The sequence below is a fragment of the Panthera onca genome, chromosome A1 (assembly GCF_046562875.1).
Source record: "Panthera onca isolate mPanOnc1 chromosome A1, mPanOnc1 haplotype 2, whole genome shotgun sequence".
In the NCBI taxonomy this organism is placed as follows: domain Eukaryota; kingdom Metazoa; phylum Chordata; class Mammalia; order Carnivora; family Felidae; genus Panthera; species Panthera onca.
The window spans coordinates 43,805,375-43,825,352 of record NC_138339.1 but is presented as its reverse complement, the minus strand read 5'-3'; the positions used below and the strand labels follow the sequence as shown (position 1 = coordinate 43,825,352).

Below are 19,978 nucleotides of genomic sequence, written 5' to 3'. Positions count from 1 at the left end.
ATGACTTTCTGAGGTTCCAGGATGTCCTGTGTAAGACCACAGGAAAATGCACTCACCCCCATCCCGGCTCTGCTATTCCCACCGTAGCTGTGTGACCTTGGGCCAACTGTCCCATCTCTGAGCCATAGGTAGCATTGTGAGAATAAATCCTATTGCCTTCCGAGGCGTTGAGAGGGTTGCATGAGGCACTTCTCCCTCAGAGCCTGTGCAGGGCAGGTCTGAGCCTGGTGCTGGCATCCCGTGGGTCTTCTGTCACAATCTGACCCATTTTATGAGAAGCTTTGTCCTCAAGAGATCACGAGAAAGGCAGAGGAAATGCTCTCTATCGCTTGTCCCCAGAACACCCCTAAGTTAAGGTCAGGCTTCCTGTCCTGGAACCCTGAGTACAATTAGATCTAGAGTTAGCAGCTGTGCCAAGGGAACAGGGATGAATGACGGATCCAGGAGGGTCACTGCAGCACACCGAACTCACTTCTGCTTGTGCCAGCCGGGGCCCGGAGACACAGCCTGGAGACTGAGGAGGGCGCTAGCCAACCCCCGTGCCCACTAACATCACCTCGTCTGCCTCAGGAAACCAGAGGCGATGCCACGATGGAGACCAGGCAACTGAGTTCCCAAGTCAGGGTCTGTTCCATTGCCCCACAAGCCGGGGGGCAGGGGGTGGGGGGAGGGGAGGGTTACAAATCACACTCACACACACACACACACACACACACACACGCTTTTTTTGATTAGCATAATTTTATCAGCAGCACAAATACATACAGCCACCTAGTACGAGTCTCTAGTGTTCTGATAGAGCCCATGACAGGAGGGGTTAGGGCCACTCCTTTTTCTTGTCCCTCCTTTACTCATGGCCACTTACTTCTCTGGTCTGCTCTCTGTAGGATCTTATTGTCTGTCCATGTGAGACTGACTAGTTATATACTTATATCAATAATATCAGACTGCAGAGTTCATGATCCCTCTGTCCACGTTTCTTAAATATTCAGGCGTTTTGTTTTGTTTTGTTTTGTTTTGTTTTGTTTTGTTTTGTTTTAATAGACTTTATTTTTTTCGAGCAGTCTTAGGTTCACAGCGGTATTGGGCAGAAAGTACAGAGTTCCTGTATACCTCCTACCATAACACACTCACGTCTCTCCACTATCAACATCCCCCACCAGAGTGGTACGTGCGTCACAATCAATGAATCCACACTGACACATCATCGTCACCCAAAATCCATAGTTTATGTTAGGGTTCACTCGTGGTGGTGTGTGTTCTGTGGGCTTGAACAAATATATGACAGGTATTCACCACTGCGGTATCGTACAGAATAGTATCACTGTCTTAGAAACCCACTATGCTCTGCCTAACCCTCTCTCACCTCACCCCAGGCAAACACTGATCTTTTTATTGTCCCCATAGTTTAGCCTTTTCCGGAATGCCATATAGTTGGAATCAGTCAGTAAGTAGCCTTTTCATACCAGCTTGATTTCACTTAGTAATATGCATTTAAGTTTCTCCCATGTCTTTTATGGTTTGATAGCTCATTTCTTACTAGTGCTGAGTAATATTCCACTGTCCGCATGTATCACAGTTTATCTAGTCACCTACTGAAGGATATCATGGTTGCTTCTAAGTTTTGGCCATTATGAGCAAAGCTGCTCTAAGTATTTATGTATAGATCTTTGTGTTGACATAAGTTTGCAACTCATTTGAGTAAATACCAAGGAACATTATTGCTGAATCATATGGTAAGAATGTTTTGTAAGCTTTGTAAGAAACGGCCAACCTGTCTTCCAAAGTGGCTGTGCTGTTTGGCGTTCCCACCAGCAGAGAGTGAGAGTTCACGTTGCCCCACATCCTTGTCAGCATTTGATGTTGTCAGGGTGGTGGATTTTGACCATTCTAACAGGTGTGTAGTGTTTTCATTTGCAATTCCCTGATGATATATGATTTGGAGCATGTTTTCATATGCTTTTTCGCCTGCTGTGTGTCTTCCTTGGTGAGGTGTCTGTTCAAGTCTTTTGCCTTTTTAATTAGATTGCTTTTTTTATTGTTGAATGTTAATGTAGGTAACGGTCCTTCTTCAGTGATGTCTTTTGCAAATATTTTCTCCCAATCTATGGCTTGTCTTCCCATTCTCTTGTCCGATCCATTTTTGTCCTGTATTTTCATCCTAACATACCTACTTAACTCTCTTCCTTCTGACCACATCCCCATCTCTGTCTGGGTCCTCTCAGTCTGACGGTGATAAGCTTCGTAGCCATGCATTGTGTGGGTGTCCTGGTGAACTGTGCCCACCACTTCTTTTTATCTTATTTTATCTCATTTTATTCATTTTAGAGAGAGAGAGAGTGCACGCAAGCAGGGGGGAGGGGCAGAGGGAGAGGAGAGAGAAAATCTTAAGCAGATTCCATGCTCAGCGAGGAGCCCAAGCAGGGCTGAAGCCCACAACCCTGGAATCATGACCTGAGACAAAATCAAGAGTCGGACACTCAACCTACTGAGCCCCCCAAGCGCCCCTGTGCCCACTACTTCTGCTACAGGGAGAGCCTTCAAGCCTCCTTGCAAACAAGGCTTGCTTTGCTTTAGTTCCACTGCCATGGTTCGCCCTGTTTCCTGCCACCTTTCTTTACGCACATCCCAGAACAAGGCCTCTCAGTCATGCCCCATCAGCCAAGAGCTTATTCAGTTTTTGTCTCTGCAGTTTCTATCACAAAAGCAGTGTCCACTTTTCACCTTACGCACACAATTTAAAAAATACTATTATATATGCTTTGCCCCAGCTCTACCATACCCTTAATGCAGAATGGCTTTAGCCAGTTTGTTTAAGAGCTGTTTGGCAGAGATGGACGATACTCACAACACTGGGCTCAACACTGGAATGAAGAAACCTGCTAAATCCACTGGGACATAGTGTAGGGCACAATGCAATGGGAATCATTTGGAGGCAAAAGGGCTGGGTTTGAGATCTAGCTTTGTTTCTTGGGTGTTGTGGTTCACTGGGCAATTCCCTCAATTTCTATGAGCATCGGTTTTCTTGTAGAAAAACTATCGTAAGACATTCAGTTGAGTCTACCTCATAGGATAGCTTTGAGGATTAAGTAAAAAATCTATATGATATTCATTTGTAAATTGTAAAGGACCTTATGGTGTGTTTTATTTATGTTAACTTGTGCCAGAATTTGGTCCGAAGGGTGGTGTGGTAGCCGAAGTTTTACCAAGAATACCTCCATTTTCAGAAGAAATAAAGGTATATTTGAAATCTAAAAAAAATAAATATATTATACATATATGATTTTAAAACTCACTTTTAAGTGCCTGCTTATATATACAATGTTTATAAATTAGTGTACATAATGTTTACAAATGCATAGAAAAGGTCTGAACATGAGTACACCACACTGTGAAAAGTAGCTACTTTTGAGGAAAGAAGGAAGAGAATGAAATTGGAATGAGGGAGGGGAGTATATAAATAGGGATGTTCCTTTTTTCTGTATATACTTCTAGACCCTTAGACCCTTTTATAATAGGCATTCATCACCGCTGTATTTTTTTAATTTTTTTTTTTTTTTAATTTTTTTTTCAACGTTTTTTATTTATTTTTGGGACAGAGAGAGACAGAGCATGAACGGGGGAGGGGCAGAGAGAGAGGGAGACACAGAATCAGAAACAGGCTCCAAGCCATCAGCCCAGAGCCTGATGCGGGGCTCGAACTCACGGACCGCGAGATCGTGACCTGGCTGAAGTCGGACGCTTAACCGACTGCGCCACCCAGGCGCCCCTGTATTTTTTTAATTAAATGGCAAAGAAGTCACATTCCTTGTTATATTTCCCTGAAATTCTGATGAACCCAGAGGAGCATGAGTCCCTACGCTCCTGGTAAAAATCGTTGCAACAAGGGGCAGCGTGCATGATTCTCTTCGTTGCTACCGCAAAGACCAGCAAGTTATGCGGTCTCAGGGAAGCAGCAGCGTAAAAAAGGAAAATCACTGTGGTGGGAGCCAGGAGACCAGAGGTCAGCTTGCTGTGTGACTTTGGACAAGTGCCCTGCCCCCTCTGGGCCTGAGTGTCTGTCACCATGCGTTCAGTGAGTACATGCGACTTGTTAATCTGCTTAGCAGACGGCTCCAGGAGGACGGGGCCCTGCCTCTCTTATTCAATAATATGTACCCTAGTGCCTTGCACAGCTGCAAACACTCAGTAGGCACTCACTAAATGTTTAGTGAGTTGTAGATAATTTTGGAGACCCTTCAGGGAAGTGAGGAGGCAGAGTAGGCACCAGTGGGCATTAGCACCTAGCATTTCTGCCATACATCTACCTTTCATCTTTCCATGCAGCCCTGTGCTAACGGCCTGCCTTGCTTTCATCCCACGATATGCTGCTAAACCCAACAAAGACCCATTTCCTGTGCCCTCTCCCTTAGGCTTAATGGGCCCTTTATGAACCATGGGGATATGGTGAGGCAGCCCTGGCAGCCAGCCCCTATACCTGGCTCTGGGACCATGCCCCCTGGAGGAGTACCTTGTCCTCTCCTTGCCTGGAACAGAGTAGGATGATGAGTCCCACTGAGGTCTCAGACAGCCTCTAGTCCAATGTTGATATCTGTCCCTCAGAAACACATACTTAATTAATATCAACACTTTTGAGTGTCCTAAAGTAGTTCTCAAAGTTGGTCTCCAGTCCAGGTGCATCAGTGTCACCTGGGAACTTGTTAGAAATGCAAATTTTGGGGTCCCGTCCCAGAGCAAGTGAATCAGAAACTCTGGGGATGGGCCCCAGCAATCTGTCTTTGAACAAGATATCTGGATGATTCTGATGCGTATGAAAGTTTGAGAAACAACCATACACTGTTGACTACAGAAGTGGCCTCTAGGAGCAAACAAATATATATATAAAAAATTGACATTTCCTGTGCTTAACGGGAGGATTTTCTTTAATCCTGAAAGGAAGACAGCAACGGAACAATAACCAAGACTTAAGCCTTGCATATGGGTCAAGATGGACTCTCACGGGGTCAGAGCCAGGAGTTTCTAGAACCCAGCCCCCTAAAAATGCAGATGGGGAAAGTGAACCTTCAAAACAGGGAACTTGCCCAAAGTTACACAGTGAATCATAAGAGGCCAAAAACCACAACTCTGGGTAAACATGTGATCTAAATGCACTTAGCTCCTAGTTCTCCTGGGAAAGAACAACTGTTAGTTACTCTGAGTGTGGATTAGCTGATTCTGGGTGGCTAGAGTCTGGAGTCACCTCTCCCTGCAGTCAGGGGACATTCTGACAGCAGAGCTGTGGGGTGTGTGTGTGTGTGTGTGTGTTTTGGTTTTTGGTTTTTTTGTGTCAGCTCTTCTTCCTCTCTGTCCCCCCACTGCCCACTATTCCGTAGTCATTGGAATTCAAAAGAGTAAATAATGAGGCTACTGGATACTGCTTTCACAGTGTGAAATAAATCACTCTTAATTCAATGGGTGTTATGCTGGGGTTGAACCTTTACTGGCAATCATTAATAAATACCTTTTGAGATCACATTTTGCTGTAAGTGTGATTTGGGGTACTCCATGAACATATCTATTTAACCCTATTGGTTCTGCTAATTGTGGACCTGTCTAAACAGAAAGAGCCTAGGTCCAAGGCAAGCTGGGACCAGGGGGTAGGAAATGGGCAGTAGAGACCCTCCAGTTCCAGTGGTTGAAGTGGCCAGGGCCAAGAAACCAGAAGGTGATATAAGCAAAAAGGGGTCAAGCTGAGGAGGCCCTGGGCCAGTCTGAGATGGCTCATGACCCTGAACATCAGGGAATGCCAGCCAGTATACAATGACTCAAAGTCACATGGACTGTGTGTACTTTCTAGAAGAGGAGTCCATTCACCGAGAAACCAAGGATCCATTTGCTCATTAATTCATTCACCCACTCACTGAACAAGTATCCACTGAGTACTCACTCTAGACCAGCCCCCATGCTAGGTGCTAGGGAGACAGGAGTAAATATAACAGGCATGACTCCTGCCTTGATGGAGTTTTATTACCTAGCAGTAGAGATGGAAAGTACATAAGGAAAATTATGAATTAATAAGAGCTATAGCGGGTTGGGGAAAACCTGTCTAAAGAGGTGAGGTTTAAACCAAGATCTGGAGCACAAGTAAGAGCAACCACTTGAAGAGGCAAAGGAGAACTTCCTTAGGAAATGGTATTGCCGGTGGCCATGAAGTGGGAAGAACTCAGAGCCCTTCAGAAGCTGGCGAAGCATTCTGAGGAGGAAGAGACTGTAGAAGGAAAAAGTGGAAAGGCAGGCAAGAGCCAATCATGCATCAGAATGTTAATTCAAGAGCAGAGAAAAGTCCCCTCTTGAAGCAGAGGAAGGGCATGATATAATCAATGAGTTTTTAAAAGACCACTAGAGCTGCTGTGTGGAGCATAGATTGGAAGGACAAGAGTGGAAACAGATTCATTCCACCGGGGAAAGGATGGCCAATTCTGAGCAATTCCAAGTCAAGTCAGTTGGAATTTGCAGGAGGACAGAGCCTTCCTTCTCCAAGCAGATGAGATTGGGCAGCAGGCAATGGGATAGGGAGGCCAAGGCAGGTCTTGACTCCATAACTACCTGGACACAAAGTTTCTGCCTAAAAACATACCTGGACGTGGGGGTAATGAGCCTTCCAGGGTCATTCCTGTGCCTTCTGGAGCTGGAGGAGGTCTGAGGCTGCTGCAGGCCTTCATAGCTGTGGCTGTAGGTGGCAATGGCATCCAAGTAGGAGAGGTGAGGCAGGGGCTGATAACACAACACACGAGGTGGCCCCATATTCTCTCTGCCTTCCTCCTTTTTATAATAATCTGCTCCGAACACCCGGGTACATCGTGTTCTTCTTCCTGGTTGTGGATCACCTGGGCTTCTATGCGTTCCTTATGTTTCTGGCAGATAACTGTAAGCAGGCAGAGCCCTGGAGCAGAAACACAGATGGCCAGAGATAGCCCAGCTTGAGCTTTGAGCAGCTTTCTCCAAATCAACCAAGTTAGTGAAAACTTAAATGATTCGGCCTTTGCTTTGGGACTTCCAGGTCCCTACCTCACAGCAGCAACAGAAAAAAACAAGCACACCTTTCCACTTGAAAATAATCAAGGTCTTTCTGTTGGAGAGGATATTATTCTAAACACCTTCATCTGGCTCACAAGACTCTGGGTGACCTGGCACCCACCTACCCTCCAGCCTGATCTTCCACTTCTCTTCTGTAAGTGTCCCATGTCCCAACACAGCTGTGCTATCTACTGTTCCCAAATATATCCTGTCTTTTCCTACCACTGAGCCTCTACTTACGCTATTTTTCCCACGTGCAATGTCCTTCCTCCTCCAGTTATCTCCAAGTACTTAAATCATGCCCGTCCTCCTCTGGGTATCATTCCCTGATCCACACAGAATTGCTATCTTATATTTCCCTTTTCGGTTGATAGATAGATAGATAGATAGATAGATAGATAGATAGATAGATGTAGCTTCCCTTGAATATAGCTATGTGTCCACATCCCTTCCTTCTAACTAGGCTGTGAGCTCACTGAGATTAGAATATTTCCTCTGGAATTATTAAAGCAACTGCTCATAGATATTTGTTAGTTCTTCAAACCCGAGTGCTGAAACAAACACAAGTGGTATAGGTCATCAAAAGGCTACAAGGTATGATGTACATTTAGGACTCACTGTTGTAAATACAAATGTCTGCATGTGTCTATATACAAAGTAAAAATATATATAGTATCTACTCTAAATTGTAACAACAGTTGGGGGTGCCTGGGTGACTCAGTCAGTTAAGCTTCCAACTCTTGATTCCGGCTCAGGCAGTGATCTCATGGTTCATGAGATTGAGCCCCTCATCAGGCTCTGCGCTGACAGCATGGAGCCTCTTTGGGTTCTCTCTCTCCCTCTCTCTCTCCCTCTGGCCCCCACCCCCCAACACATGAGCTCTTGCACTCTCTCTCTCAAAATAAATAAACATTAAAAATAAAACAGTAACAGTGGCTACCTCTCTGAGATGAACTTACAGGTGTATTTTTTATCTTCATTTTTAAATCATTAGGGTTGATTTTATCCCATCAGAACACAAAACCATCACAGCTCTTTCTTAAACAAAATCAAACAATAATATAAACATTATTGAATTAAAGATCCCTATAAATCTCTCCCCTATGAAAATATACCACTAAAAGTTATATGAATCATTTTTCACATTTTTTCATGAATATTCAAATATCCTATGTACTAATCATTCTTTTCAAACTATGATATTGATCTGTTATTTACTTTTCTTTCTTGTATAATGATAGATCATAAGTTCATCACAGATGATTTATTTACCAAGTCCTTATTAACAGACATTTGGGCTATTTCTATTTTATTTTATGTTATAGCTGTTATAAGCAAGGTTGAGAGAATCTCCAGAGATAATTCTGCTTTGTTTTCTAAATCTTTAACCATAAATATTTTCTATCATCATAAAATGAAACCTTTATGGGGCACTTGGGTGGCTCAGTTGGTTAAACGTCTGACTTCAGCTCAGGTCATGATCTCACAGCTCTTGAATTTGAGCCCCGCATCCAGCTCTGTGCTGACTGTTCAGAGCCTGGAGCTTGCTTCCGATTCTGTGTCTCCCTTTCTCTCTGCCCCTTCCCTGCTCACTCTGTCTCTCTCTCTCTTAAAAATAAATAAACATTAAAATAAATAAATAATAAAACGAAACTTTTATTTTAAAAAAGGAATTATCTGGGGGCACCTGGGTGGCTTAGTCGGTTAAGCCTCTGACTTCAGCTCAGGTGATGATCTCAGTCTGTGGGTTTGAGTCCTGCCATCTGGCTCTGCAATGACAGCTCAGAGCCTGGAACCTGCTTCGAATTCCCTCTCACTCTTTCTCTCTCTCTCTATCTCCCCCTCCCCTGCTCATGCTCTGTCTCTCAAAAATAAAAATTAAAAAAATTAAAAAAATATTTTTTTAAAATGAAGTATCTGGGTCATCTCTCTGTTCAGAATTTCATTAAAAAACTCTCTTTCAATTCAGCAAATAGGTGTTGACTATCAACCCGGTGCTGGTCACTTTGCTAGCAATACAGTAGTGAGCAAACTGGATATGTACACTCCGGTGGGGACGGTAAACATTTAACCATAATCAAGCTAGTGTAAAGTCACAGTCTGTGATGAACCCTGTTGAGGAAATGGGCTAGGTGCTCTGATCTAGTTTAGCGGCGTGATCTGGTTTGTGGGGCATTGTACCTGCAGGCTGACCAGTCACTAAGAGAAGGTCGGGAGCGCGGGAAACTGTTCCACAAAGGAAACCTCCAGGGGCTTGGTGCTTCTGAGGGCTGAAAATCTGCCGCAAAGGCTGGAGGGCATGGAGGCGGGGCCTGGCGGGCGTGGGGGCGGGGCCTGGAGGGCATGGAGGCGGGGCCTGGAGGGCATGGGGCGGGCCCTGGAGGTCGTAGCGGAGGCTCGTTATCTTCCTTCCTTATCCGCAGGTTATCAGACAGTGGACGGGACCACCGGCTATTGTGGGGCAGAGGGCTCGTTCCTGCCACGCCCACCCTGGGCATCCGCATCTGCGCAGTACTCCTCTTCCCGGCGCCGCTGGTGTTCATCCAGAACCTTCCAGGCCTGTGGACTTGCTCCGTGCTCACCAACGTTCTCATGCTGGAATCCTGGCCCTCATCTTCCAGCACCTCTTCCAGGCAGGTTCCTCCCCCCAGGCCACCCTCTTGATGGATGTGTGTGCGTGTGTGTGAGCATGCGTGATGACACACATGCACGTGCGCACACACAGGTGCGTGTGAAACAAAAGTAGGGAAACACACCCTCCAGACTGTTCATCATTTCTCCTGCAGAAGGAAATTTCGGGTTGGGATGTGGTTTTGACGTATATACAGGATCCTCACTTGGAACATTTCTTCCACTGCTTTTTTTAAAAGAATGTCTATTTTTTTAACGCCCAAACTACACAGAATGAACCCATCTGTGCCACTCCAACTTTTCTGTACTCTGTTTATGTAAGTAACATTTACATTTATGCCCCCAAAACTCAATATAACAGATTTGGCAAGACAAAACAATCTGTGAGAAATGTCTTGAGCCGTTTCTTAAATTTTTCTGCTGCAGACACGATCAAATGTTAGAATCCCACACAGCTTGGAAAGCAGAACAGCTAAATGTCCACAAAGAGGATGTGGAAGATGTTACTGTAGATAAAGCAACTTCTTGTAAGTGCCACATTAATTTGTGCTGAGTGTCACATGGTAAGCATTTATAGCAAACATCAGAGTTTATTTCTTACATGTAGACATTTTATTGAGTTTTACTTACGTTTCAAAAATTGGTTGCGTGTTTGGGGTTGATGTGTCATGTGACATAATGTTTCCCATTTAAAATAATAGGAACTTGACCATCAGCATGCTTACACGGATCATAAAATTTTAGCAGCAGATTACTGATACTAAGAAGGATTTTTCCTCCCCAACAAGTAGGTATTTTGTTAACAGGGACAAACTAATAAGGACTCTTATTCAACTCAACTCAAAGTAACTGGTGGGAGGGAAAGGAGAGTGTATGAGAAAGATCCAGGGCCCTTTTGTGGAACAGCCAGGCCCCAAGAAGGATCTCGAGGCAGTCAGACTCTGCGAGCAGCACAAACCCAGAAGTCCCACCACATCGGTGCTTCTCGTGCCTCTGCTCAGGTTGACTCTATGTCTTGGCTTTATTTCTCTCAATGCGAACCAGCTCTGTTCTCCGCTCTTGAGTTTTAGATTTTACCACTTTAGGCACCAGAAGGAAACAAATCTGAGTTCTAGCTGGTCCCAAAAAATCCAGAGAAGGAATTCATCGGTTCAGCTTGGGTCAGGTACCACCCTTGAACCAATTAACTGTAGTGAGAGGGGCATGATCCATCCCTGGCCTTCAACTTGGCTCACTCGCAAGGCACAGAACCTTCTCCCAGACATCACCGTGTGGGGTCAATCAAGGAAAGGGCTGAAATGTGGATTTGAGTCCTAGCTTTGCACAGGCCATATGACCCTGAGTAAGTCATACGTGAGAATCGAGCTAGCAGTTCTTACCTTGTTAGGCTATTGTGGTGTAAAAGTGCTTGGTGCAAACACAGGGGTTCTGAGGCAGCAGAGCAAGTGTGGTGGAGGCAGGTAGAGACTCCAGAGCAGCCGTTCTTAACCAGGGGCGATTTGCCCCCGGGGGACTTTTGGCAATTCATGGAGACATTTTTGGTTGTCACAACTAGGAGAGTTCTGTATACCAGCAACTAGTAGGTAGAAGCCAGGGATGCTGTTAACCATCCTGCAGTGCTCAGGACAGCCTGGATGTCAGGAGCACTGAGATCCCTGCTCTAAAGCCAAGTGACCTGAATTCTATTTATAGCCCCCCTTCCATTTCAAACTTTGGCAAGTTACTTCACTTTTTGTGCCTCGTTTTTTCTATCTGGGAAATGGGACTGATACTAGTACCCATCTCCAAAGGCTGTCCTGAAAGTCAGATAGATTAATAGATGCGAAGAGCTTGGACCGCTGTCTGGAACTTGGTTAAATACCACTAAATGGAAGCTCACACCGCCCCCAAACCTGGCTAAGCAGCAGAATCCCTTGAGATCTTGTTTCATAACAGATTCCCAGGCCCTGCTTTAGTTGTACTGGATCAGAATCTTTGGAATTTGGAATCCAGGAATCTGTGTGTGTGTGTGTGTGTGTGTGTGTGTGTGTGTGTGTGTGTGTGATTTAATTCCCCAACTGATTCTGATGATGGGCCAAGCACTGGGGTGATGACTCTGAAGCATTGCTGTACCGGGCATGGTCTTGGGACCAGAGACATCAGCAGCACCTCAGCAGGACCACTCAAACCCCAATGTGCGTACAAACCACCTGGGGACCTTGTTACAATGCAGGTTCTGATCCAGGAGATCTGAGTGGGCCTGAGAGTCTGCATCCCTGACAAGCTCTCAGGTGAGGCCAATGCTGCCAGTCCTCTGACCACACTTTGAGTCACCAAGCTTTAAGCGCTTTGTGTACGTGCGTGCGTGTTGTGATGCCCCAGTCCTAGAGTAGGCTCAAAGCCTGTTGAATTCCAATCAGGACTGAGCTGAAATAGCTATCACTATTGGCTATTTTGAATAGCCGAACGCAAGGTAAGGACAAGATACTGCACGTGAACTCCAGATGGCCTCTGTCTTCTGAGGGCCCCACCCCCACCCCGAGCCTGAGCCACAGTGGAAGCCCCCACTCACCTCTTCAGGTCATTCTGGCTGGAAAGGCTCTCTCTGTTCCCAGAAAGAATAAAGAAGCTTCAGAGGCTCCTGGAGACCAGTTTGGTATAAATAACCTAGAGATCACCTTGTTTACAAGTAGATTTTTAAGGTGTTCCTTTATCATGGCTGGTGTCTCGTGAAGGACGTTGTTCTTAAACTGTCAGGCCTCACCAGACTCCAGGATTCTGTGTTCTTACAGAGTCAGAGATAGGACAGGACCTGGAGTTCATGTAACTCAGTAGCTTTTCAAAGTGTTTTTCCATACCTCTGGTGACGTGGGGAATGAGTTTGGGGGCAGATGTTTAGGGAGTACTTCCTGTTTTCTTAGTTATGTATCCGTATTAATATGTTCTCTCCTACTCCTGGCAATTCAGAATTTCATTGCCATACTTCTTTTTAAAACCGATTTTGCTTTAAAACATTGACTTGAGAAACATAAATAGGTGGAACACACATACGGTAAATGGCGGAAGTTTCAGACATGCTGTTTTAGCTCAACGTCCTTGCTTTCTGGAAGGAGACACTGAAACTAAAGAGGCCCTGAGCCTGGATTTTTCTTATCCTTAAAATGAAGATAACACTCCCTGCCCTGTAGGGTCATGGTGAGGGCTAAACCAGGCATTTAAAGAATTTAGCACACAGGGCGCCTGGGTGGCTCAGTCGGTTAAGCAGTTGACTTCGCTCAGGTCATGATCTCGCGGTAGGTCATGATCTGGAGGTTTGTGAGTTCGAGCCCCGCGACGGGCTCTGTGCTGATGGCTCAGGGTCTGTGTCTCCCTCTCTCTCTCTCTCTCTGCCCCTCCCCACCTCGTGCTCTGTCTCTCCCTCTCTCTCAGAGATAAATAAACATTAAGGCAAAAAAAAAAAAAAAAAAAAAAGAATTTAGCATGGTGGCTGGCCCATCCTGAGGACCTAAGAAATATTAGCTGCTCACATCTGTATCAGACAGAGAATGGCTGAGGGCAGAAGGCCAACTTCTACCCCCACCCCACCCAATTCCCCAGCACACTCACTTTACACACGGAGAAACTGAGGTCCAGACACTTGCCCTAGAACTCAGCCCCTGCCACTCTCAGTTCTGTCCTGAGTGTCCTCCTGCCTCTGTCCTCTTAAAGAAACAAAGTCCATCCACCACAAGTGCAGGTCGGCAGAAAGTTGGACATATTGTAGGACTCTGCTGGCTGGCCGGCTCTCTGTATGCTGGATTTCCACTGTGTTTTCTCAAGGTCAGTTTCATCATAACCGTTATCATCACCCTCCCCCACTCCCGCCCCTCCTGAATTTCTCCTTCAGGAAATCCCAGACCCTTAGTGGCAAACGGGAAGACCTACCCTTTGATTCTTCAGGACAGCCATCTTTGCTTTTGAAGGTATTGGGGTGGGAAGGTTTGAGATGGGGCAAGGATCCCCACCCCTGATGAGAGCGAGGAAGCGAGATAGTCTAGGTGAAGGGCACTCACTGGCTATGGAGCCGACAGACATCGGTTTGAGACCGGCTTCATGTTTTCAACCTGTGTGATCCTCGACAAGCTATTTAACACTTCTGTGAACCTCAGTTTCCTCATCTGTAAAATGGGTTTATAATGCCTACAAAGCAAGGATGCTGTAAGGACTCAATGAGATAATGTCGGTAAAATAGCATTTTGCTGGCACAAAGTTAGTAGCTGTCATTATTATAGCTTCGCCAACCCTTCACCTAGTGTGGGTAAGAATACCAACATGCTAGAGAAACATAACCGACAGAAAGCTGTGGATGTTGGGCAGATCTTTTCAATGAGCCTTACTTTACCCATCTGTAAAATAGGAGAATTGAAAACCTCGTTATGACAATCCCTGCCAAGCAGAAAACCTGCTTAAACACTTAAACATGTCTTCATATTAAAAATTTACCATTTACATTGCTCTGCCCTTAATCAGCACTTTTGGGTGCTAGAGATATTTTAATGCAGCATGAGAAAAATTACTTAAAAAGCCAGCACAAAAGGGAATTTAGCAACACTTTTCAAATATTTTTTTACCTTCTGAACCTTTTGAATGAAATCACAAGAGGAACGCAATATTTAATACAAACCAGTTACCTTCACATACCTCAGAAAAAAATACACACACACACACACACACACACGCACACGCACACATATCTATGTGTGGGAACATGTATATCTCGCACTCACACATAGAGAGAAGATGGTGACATAGCAAATGTGCTAACCTTTGGGGAATCTGGTGAAGGATATATGGGAAGGGTATAAGGGTATATTTCTGCAACTTTTCCATAAGTCTGGAATACTTCCAAGTAAATAAAGAGATCAGAATTTGATCCACAGCTTGAAGTGATTCTCACATCCATACACAGATAATGAAACCAGGGACTGGAAGCAATGAGGCTTGTCCAAGTGCATATCGCTGTTAAGTTCCAAAGCCAAGGCTTAAGCCCTCACCTTCCAGCTTCCAGATCAATGCACTTGTCCTCTCAGATGCTGCTTCCAACCATCCTCTTCTCTTTTCAGCTTCCCTGCTAGGTCTCCTTTTTTTTTTTTTTTCAATGTTTATATGAGAGACAGAGAGTCAGAATGCGAGCAGGGGAGGAACAGAGAGAGAGGAAGACACAGAATCCAAAGCAGGCTCCAGGCTCCAAGCTGTCAGCACAGAGCCCAACGCAGGACTCGAACTCACAAACCGTGAGATCATGACCTGAGCCAAAATTGGACACTTAACCGACTGAGCCACGCAGGCACCCCTTGTTTGACAGTGCTGTTACTGGGTCCCCCTGCCACTGACTTCTCCACTGTCCCCTCCCTACACACACACACACACACACACACACACACACACAGGGCATCCTGAGCTGTTTTTCAGAGCTGATGCCCCCATGTTACCACAAGATATAGAATCACAGATGACAGACAGATGGAGCTGGAATAAAGCATGAATGTGTACAGATTTTTCTAGACACTCACACCATGCATAAGGAAACAGATTTCTCCAGTACAATCTATATTCTTTTCCATCCTTCAGTCAGGATCCATTGCATATTCTGGTGTATAAGATAGTCTCCCCTGTAAACTCGAAGCAAAAGGAATCCAAAATTACACTGCAGGCTACAAACCTGTTAGTGCTGGGAGGTCCCCTTCCAGACCTGAAATTAGGGATGGTGCTCCCCCTGGTGGGCTGCATGCAGAAGCACAACTCCTACAAAGACCAGCTTGTACATTCTGAGGTTTTCTGTAAGGGAAATCATCATCATCCATGGGCCACAAAGCTGCTCAGGGGTAGAGCCTTTCCTGAGCATGGAAGAGGATACTCAAGTATAGATTGCTGGGCTAGAATGCCTTTAAGGTCTTTTCAGTAACTGGTCCTGTTATAATTCAGTAGTTCCTTGTACCTAGTGGGGCCATGTCTTTGGAGTTTTTCTCTCTCAAGCTTTATGATGGCTGAGATGAAGGAATTTAGAATAGTACACAGTGAGTGAATGGGGTCTTTACATAAACGGGGGCCACTATATAATTATGGCTCCTCTGTTTACAGATTCTGCCTCTGGAAAACGAGATGCAGTACCGTGTTCAGTTTCCACTCATTCTACACGGAGGGCTGTTCAAGATCACCACCCTGGACATAAGCCTAGGGGCCTTGGGCTACCTCAGGTTTGGGACCACCACCCAGGCAAGCATCACCCTCAACTTCCCCAACTTCTGGTGAGTGCGTTCAGGCTTCAGAGCCAGAAGGCTGATGTGCAGGGTGGGGCCGATAAGCATCCCCTTATCAGAGGGGAGTAGCACAAATGAAGATCAGGTCTATCAGGGTGGAGAAGAGATACTAGGAAACCGGACTGTGGGGAGAGGTGGACTAGATAAATCAAGAGATCTGGATTCTTGTCCAACATGGCCATTAATTCTCCTATGTTCTAGATAGGATATTTCCCCCCTCTTCCTATAGACTCCAGTTTCCCCATCTACCCAACAAAGCGATTAGACTAAATGATTTCTAAGTGCCCTCCCAACTTTGACTGATGTATTAACCAGATCCCTTTCATTTGCAAGTGACTAAAAACCAATCCAATCTGGCCTAAATTTAAAAAGAGAGAGGGGCGCCTGGGTGGCTCGGTCGGTTGGGCGGCCAACTACAGCTCAGGTCATGATCTCGTGGTCTGTGAGCAGCCCCGCATCGGGCTCTGTGCTGACAGCTCAGAGCCTGGAGCCTGCTTCCGATTCTGTGTGTGTGTCTCTCTCTCTGCCCCTTCCCTGCTTGCTCTCTTTCTCTCTCTCTCTCTCTCTCAAAAATAACAAATATTTTTAAAAATTTTAGAAAAAAAAAAGGAAAAAGAAAAAGAGAGAGAAGTCCATGCATATATCTACCTTCAGGCACAGCTGGATCCAGCTGTTTAAGTGGTATCAGCAGGACTCTGTCTGTCTTCATCTGTCACGTTTGTTTTCCTCTGCATGGACTTTATCAAGCATACTCTTCCCACACAGCATACAGTGGCAGATAACTAACTACTAACAGCCTCTCAGTTACTCTCAGCCCTGTGTAAAGAGCTTTTCTCTTTTCCAAAAGGTCCATTAAATCCCCGATTTGATTCTGATTCCCGCAGCTAGGGTCACATGTCCATTCTGAACCAGTCCTATGGCCGGGAAATGAAATAAGCTGATTGGCCGGCCTGGACCCTGTGCCTTGCTGGGGTGGGTCAGGAGTTCCTGGAACCTAGTTGGACTGAGAGCAGGGATGGGATCATTCCTGCTAACTGATGGGGTGACAGTTGCTAGGTCAGTTAATCCAACCGAGGTCCATTAACACATATCATAATTGCAGTCAAATCTGAGGACCACAGATTATTTGGTAGACGTTCTTACAGCTTCTTGGTAAGTCAGACAAGGTGGTAAATGGGATATCGCTATAGGGTGGCTGACAGCTTCTTTTCCGTTTTGCTCACCATCGTGACTTCCCAGAAGTGCTCAGGTTCTCAGGTACATAGACCCCCCCTCTTGTATTCTCCTCCCTGCTTTATGCCCTTACATTAACATCCTCGGAAATAGTCTATGTAAATTTAAATAGAGCTTAGCACGGTGACAGTCACATAGAAGTGACTCAATATTAATTTTCGCTGTTATTATCTTCCCCTGAAAATACAATCTCATACATGGGATTCCCTTTCTTTAAAAAAGAAAAAAAAATCTAGACTGAGATACATTGTTTTCCTTGTGTGTGACTTCTAAATTGATTCTTGGCTACTGTAAGTTAATGGCCCTAAAGAACAGAAATTCAGATTCTTAATCTAATGTGTAAATAGTAAATATTTAGAAATATGTGGTAACTTAGATTTCATTTTGAATGACTGATTCAACTCATCGTTAATGTAATATGGAAGAGGGGCATCTGGGTGGCTCAGTCAGTTAGGTGTCTGATTCTTGGTTTTGGCTTGGGTCATGATCTCGTGGCTCATGGGATCGAACCCCGCATTGGGCTCTATACTCATGGCATGGAGCCTGCTTGGGATTCTCTCTCTCTCCCTCTCTCTCTACCCCTCCCCCCAGTCATGTGTGTGAACGCACGGGCTTTCTCTCTCAAAATAAATAAATAAACATTAAAAAATATACAATGGAGAAGAGAGAATACAGATATTTACTGAGAACTTCCCAAATGGTTTACAGGCGTGGTCTCATTAACCCCATCTGCCAAGGGAGACAACAGCACCAGGTCAAGGAGTCCTAACATGATCTGGCCACATTCCCTAGCCTCATGGAAAGGCAGACACACACACACACACAACCAATTCCTGTTCTATGTGAGAGTCTCTGTAACCTGGACAAGTGTTACGGAAACTTAAAAAGACAATTAATTCTGACCAGGGAACAGAGAGGCTCCACAGGGGCCTCTGAGACTTGAACAATGAGCAGGAATGTGACAGATTAGGAATGGAGGGAAAGGCATTCTTGGCGGAGGGAAAGCATGTGCAAAGGCACTGATGCCAAGGGTGTGTCTCAGGCCCAGGGGAGGGCTCTCATTGTCTGGTACTGTTGCAGTGTTGAGCATGGGGTTGGGGGCAGAGGCAGGAACTGTTGTGAGATGAATCGGTGAAATTGCACTTGATACACAATGGGCTTTTAATCCCTGGCTCAGGTTTGACACTCTTTCATGTGGGTGATGAGATACCATTAAAGGCTTTTTGAGCATTATAACATAATCACTCATCTTTTCTCTGTCTTATGTCCACTAAAAAGTAGTGTGGTTCTTTTTTCTATTCTTGATAAAAATGAGCCCCATGTATTTAACAGTTTATGACCAGAGACCATCAGATACAGCCCCTGCCTTTTGGTAGGCAGAGTATATCCCCATTTTACAGATGAGGCCAGTGAGGTTCAGGGAAGTAAAGTGACCTAGGTAGTGTTTTGTTTTTGTTTTGTTTTGTTTTGTTTTGTTTTTAGAGAGAGTGTGCACAAGCAGGGGAGAGGGGCAGAAAGAGAAAGAGAGAGAGAATCGTAAGTAGTCTCCACACTGAGCACAGAGCCCAATGCAGGTCTTGATCCCACGATCCTGGAATCATGACCTTAGCCGAAATCAAGAGTCAGATACTCAACTGACTGAGCCACCCTGCACCCCTCTAGATAGTTAATGGTAGAGGATGAGTTAGGATTTAGACCTCCTGCAACACAATCTAGTTTTTAGAACGTACACATCATACACTTTGACCTCATGTGAATTTGGTTATGAAAGAGGGAGAGTGTGCTATTTTGAAAGGGCTGGTGGTTTCACCCATCACCCCACTGATTGAATAGATGTCCCTGAAGAAGGTGAGCTGGGAAGCATGGATCCGCCTCCTTTTCTGTGGGTCTCAGTCCCTTCAGGCCCTTCAGAGACTGAGGCTCTTGCTACCCTTTCTGGAGTAAGCCTTTGGTGGCTAGAAATCTGTGTATAATTTTTTGCATTGTATGGCCTCTAAACACATTGCTGTATTTTAGGGTGTTGAAGGGATGATTCAGGGCAGTTTGACAGTTCCCCATTTCTGCCCCTCACTGAGGCATCACGGGTCTCCCTGCTGTCCCTCAGCAGGTCCTCTAGAGGCTGCTGGTATCCACAGATGGATCTTTCCTGATCCCCTTTGCCTTCTAAAGGTTGTACCCGTCTGTCAAGCTCCTCTCCTTGGACAGTGCCTGCCTCACCTCCCCTGCAGTTCTGTGTCCCTCTGGAGATCATCCTGCCCGTCACTGAAGCACTGGGCCTTCGTGGTACACCTGGGCACCCACACTGCTGTGGTCCATCTGACATATGAGTAAAAGGCAGGGAGCCTTGCTTCTCCTGTCCCTCCCTCAGGACCCCAAAAGTTTCCAGAAGTCAGGCTACCAGAACCTCCCTAGGGCAGTGCAGAATTTCAGGCAGAGTACAGGTTTGTGGAATTAGGCTGGACCTAAGGGGAGCTTTGGTGCCAGGAAACAGTGTACAACTCTGGCCAACTTAAGCTGAAACAAAGGGATTTGGGGGCAGCTCAGAGTCAAAGGGAGAAGCTAAAGAAGCGAATCTTGAAAAAGACAGAAATCAGGGAGAACCTGAGATTAAAGTCAGAGGAATGAAGAGAAAGCCCCTGGGATAAATTTCCTTCAGTTCTTTTCTGTCTTTGTGCTCTCTGCTGAAGATGCACATTCTATGGAAACAGAGTTCAGTCACCCATGCCCATCCTTAAACAAGGGAAGTTGGGGAATTCCGACTGTGCCACCCAGACCCCCAT

General features: G+C 45.4%; 1 protein-coding gene across 4 annotated transcripts in view; it reads right to left on the bottom strand.

The window, feature by feature from the left end:
* Positions 1–6,729, bottom strand: part of SLC36A1 (solute carrier family 36 member 1) — a 182,333-nt gene extending 175,604 nt beyond the window's left edge. For 2 of the 4 annotated variants that reach the window (XM_060634764.3, XM_060634759.3), the window contains exon 1: positions 6,617–6,729. In XM_060634764.3, the coding sequence (XP_060490747.3) occupies positions 6,617–6,728 (112 nt within the window). In that variant the 5' untranslated portion in view covers position 6,729. The remainder of the gene's footprint in view (positions 1–6,616) is intronic. The other 2 variants (XM_078446051.2, XM_078446058.2) reach the window with 2 other exon arrangements.
* Positions 6,730–19,978: the final 13,249 nt, after the last annotated feature.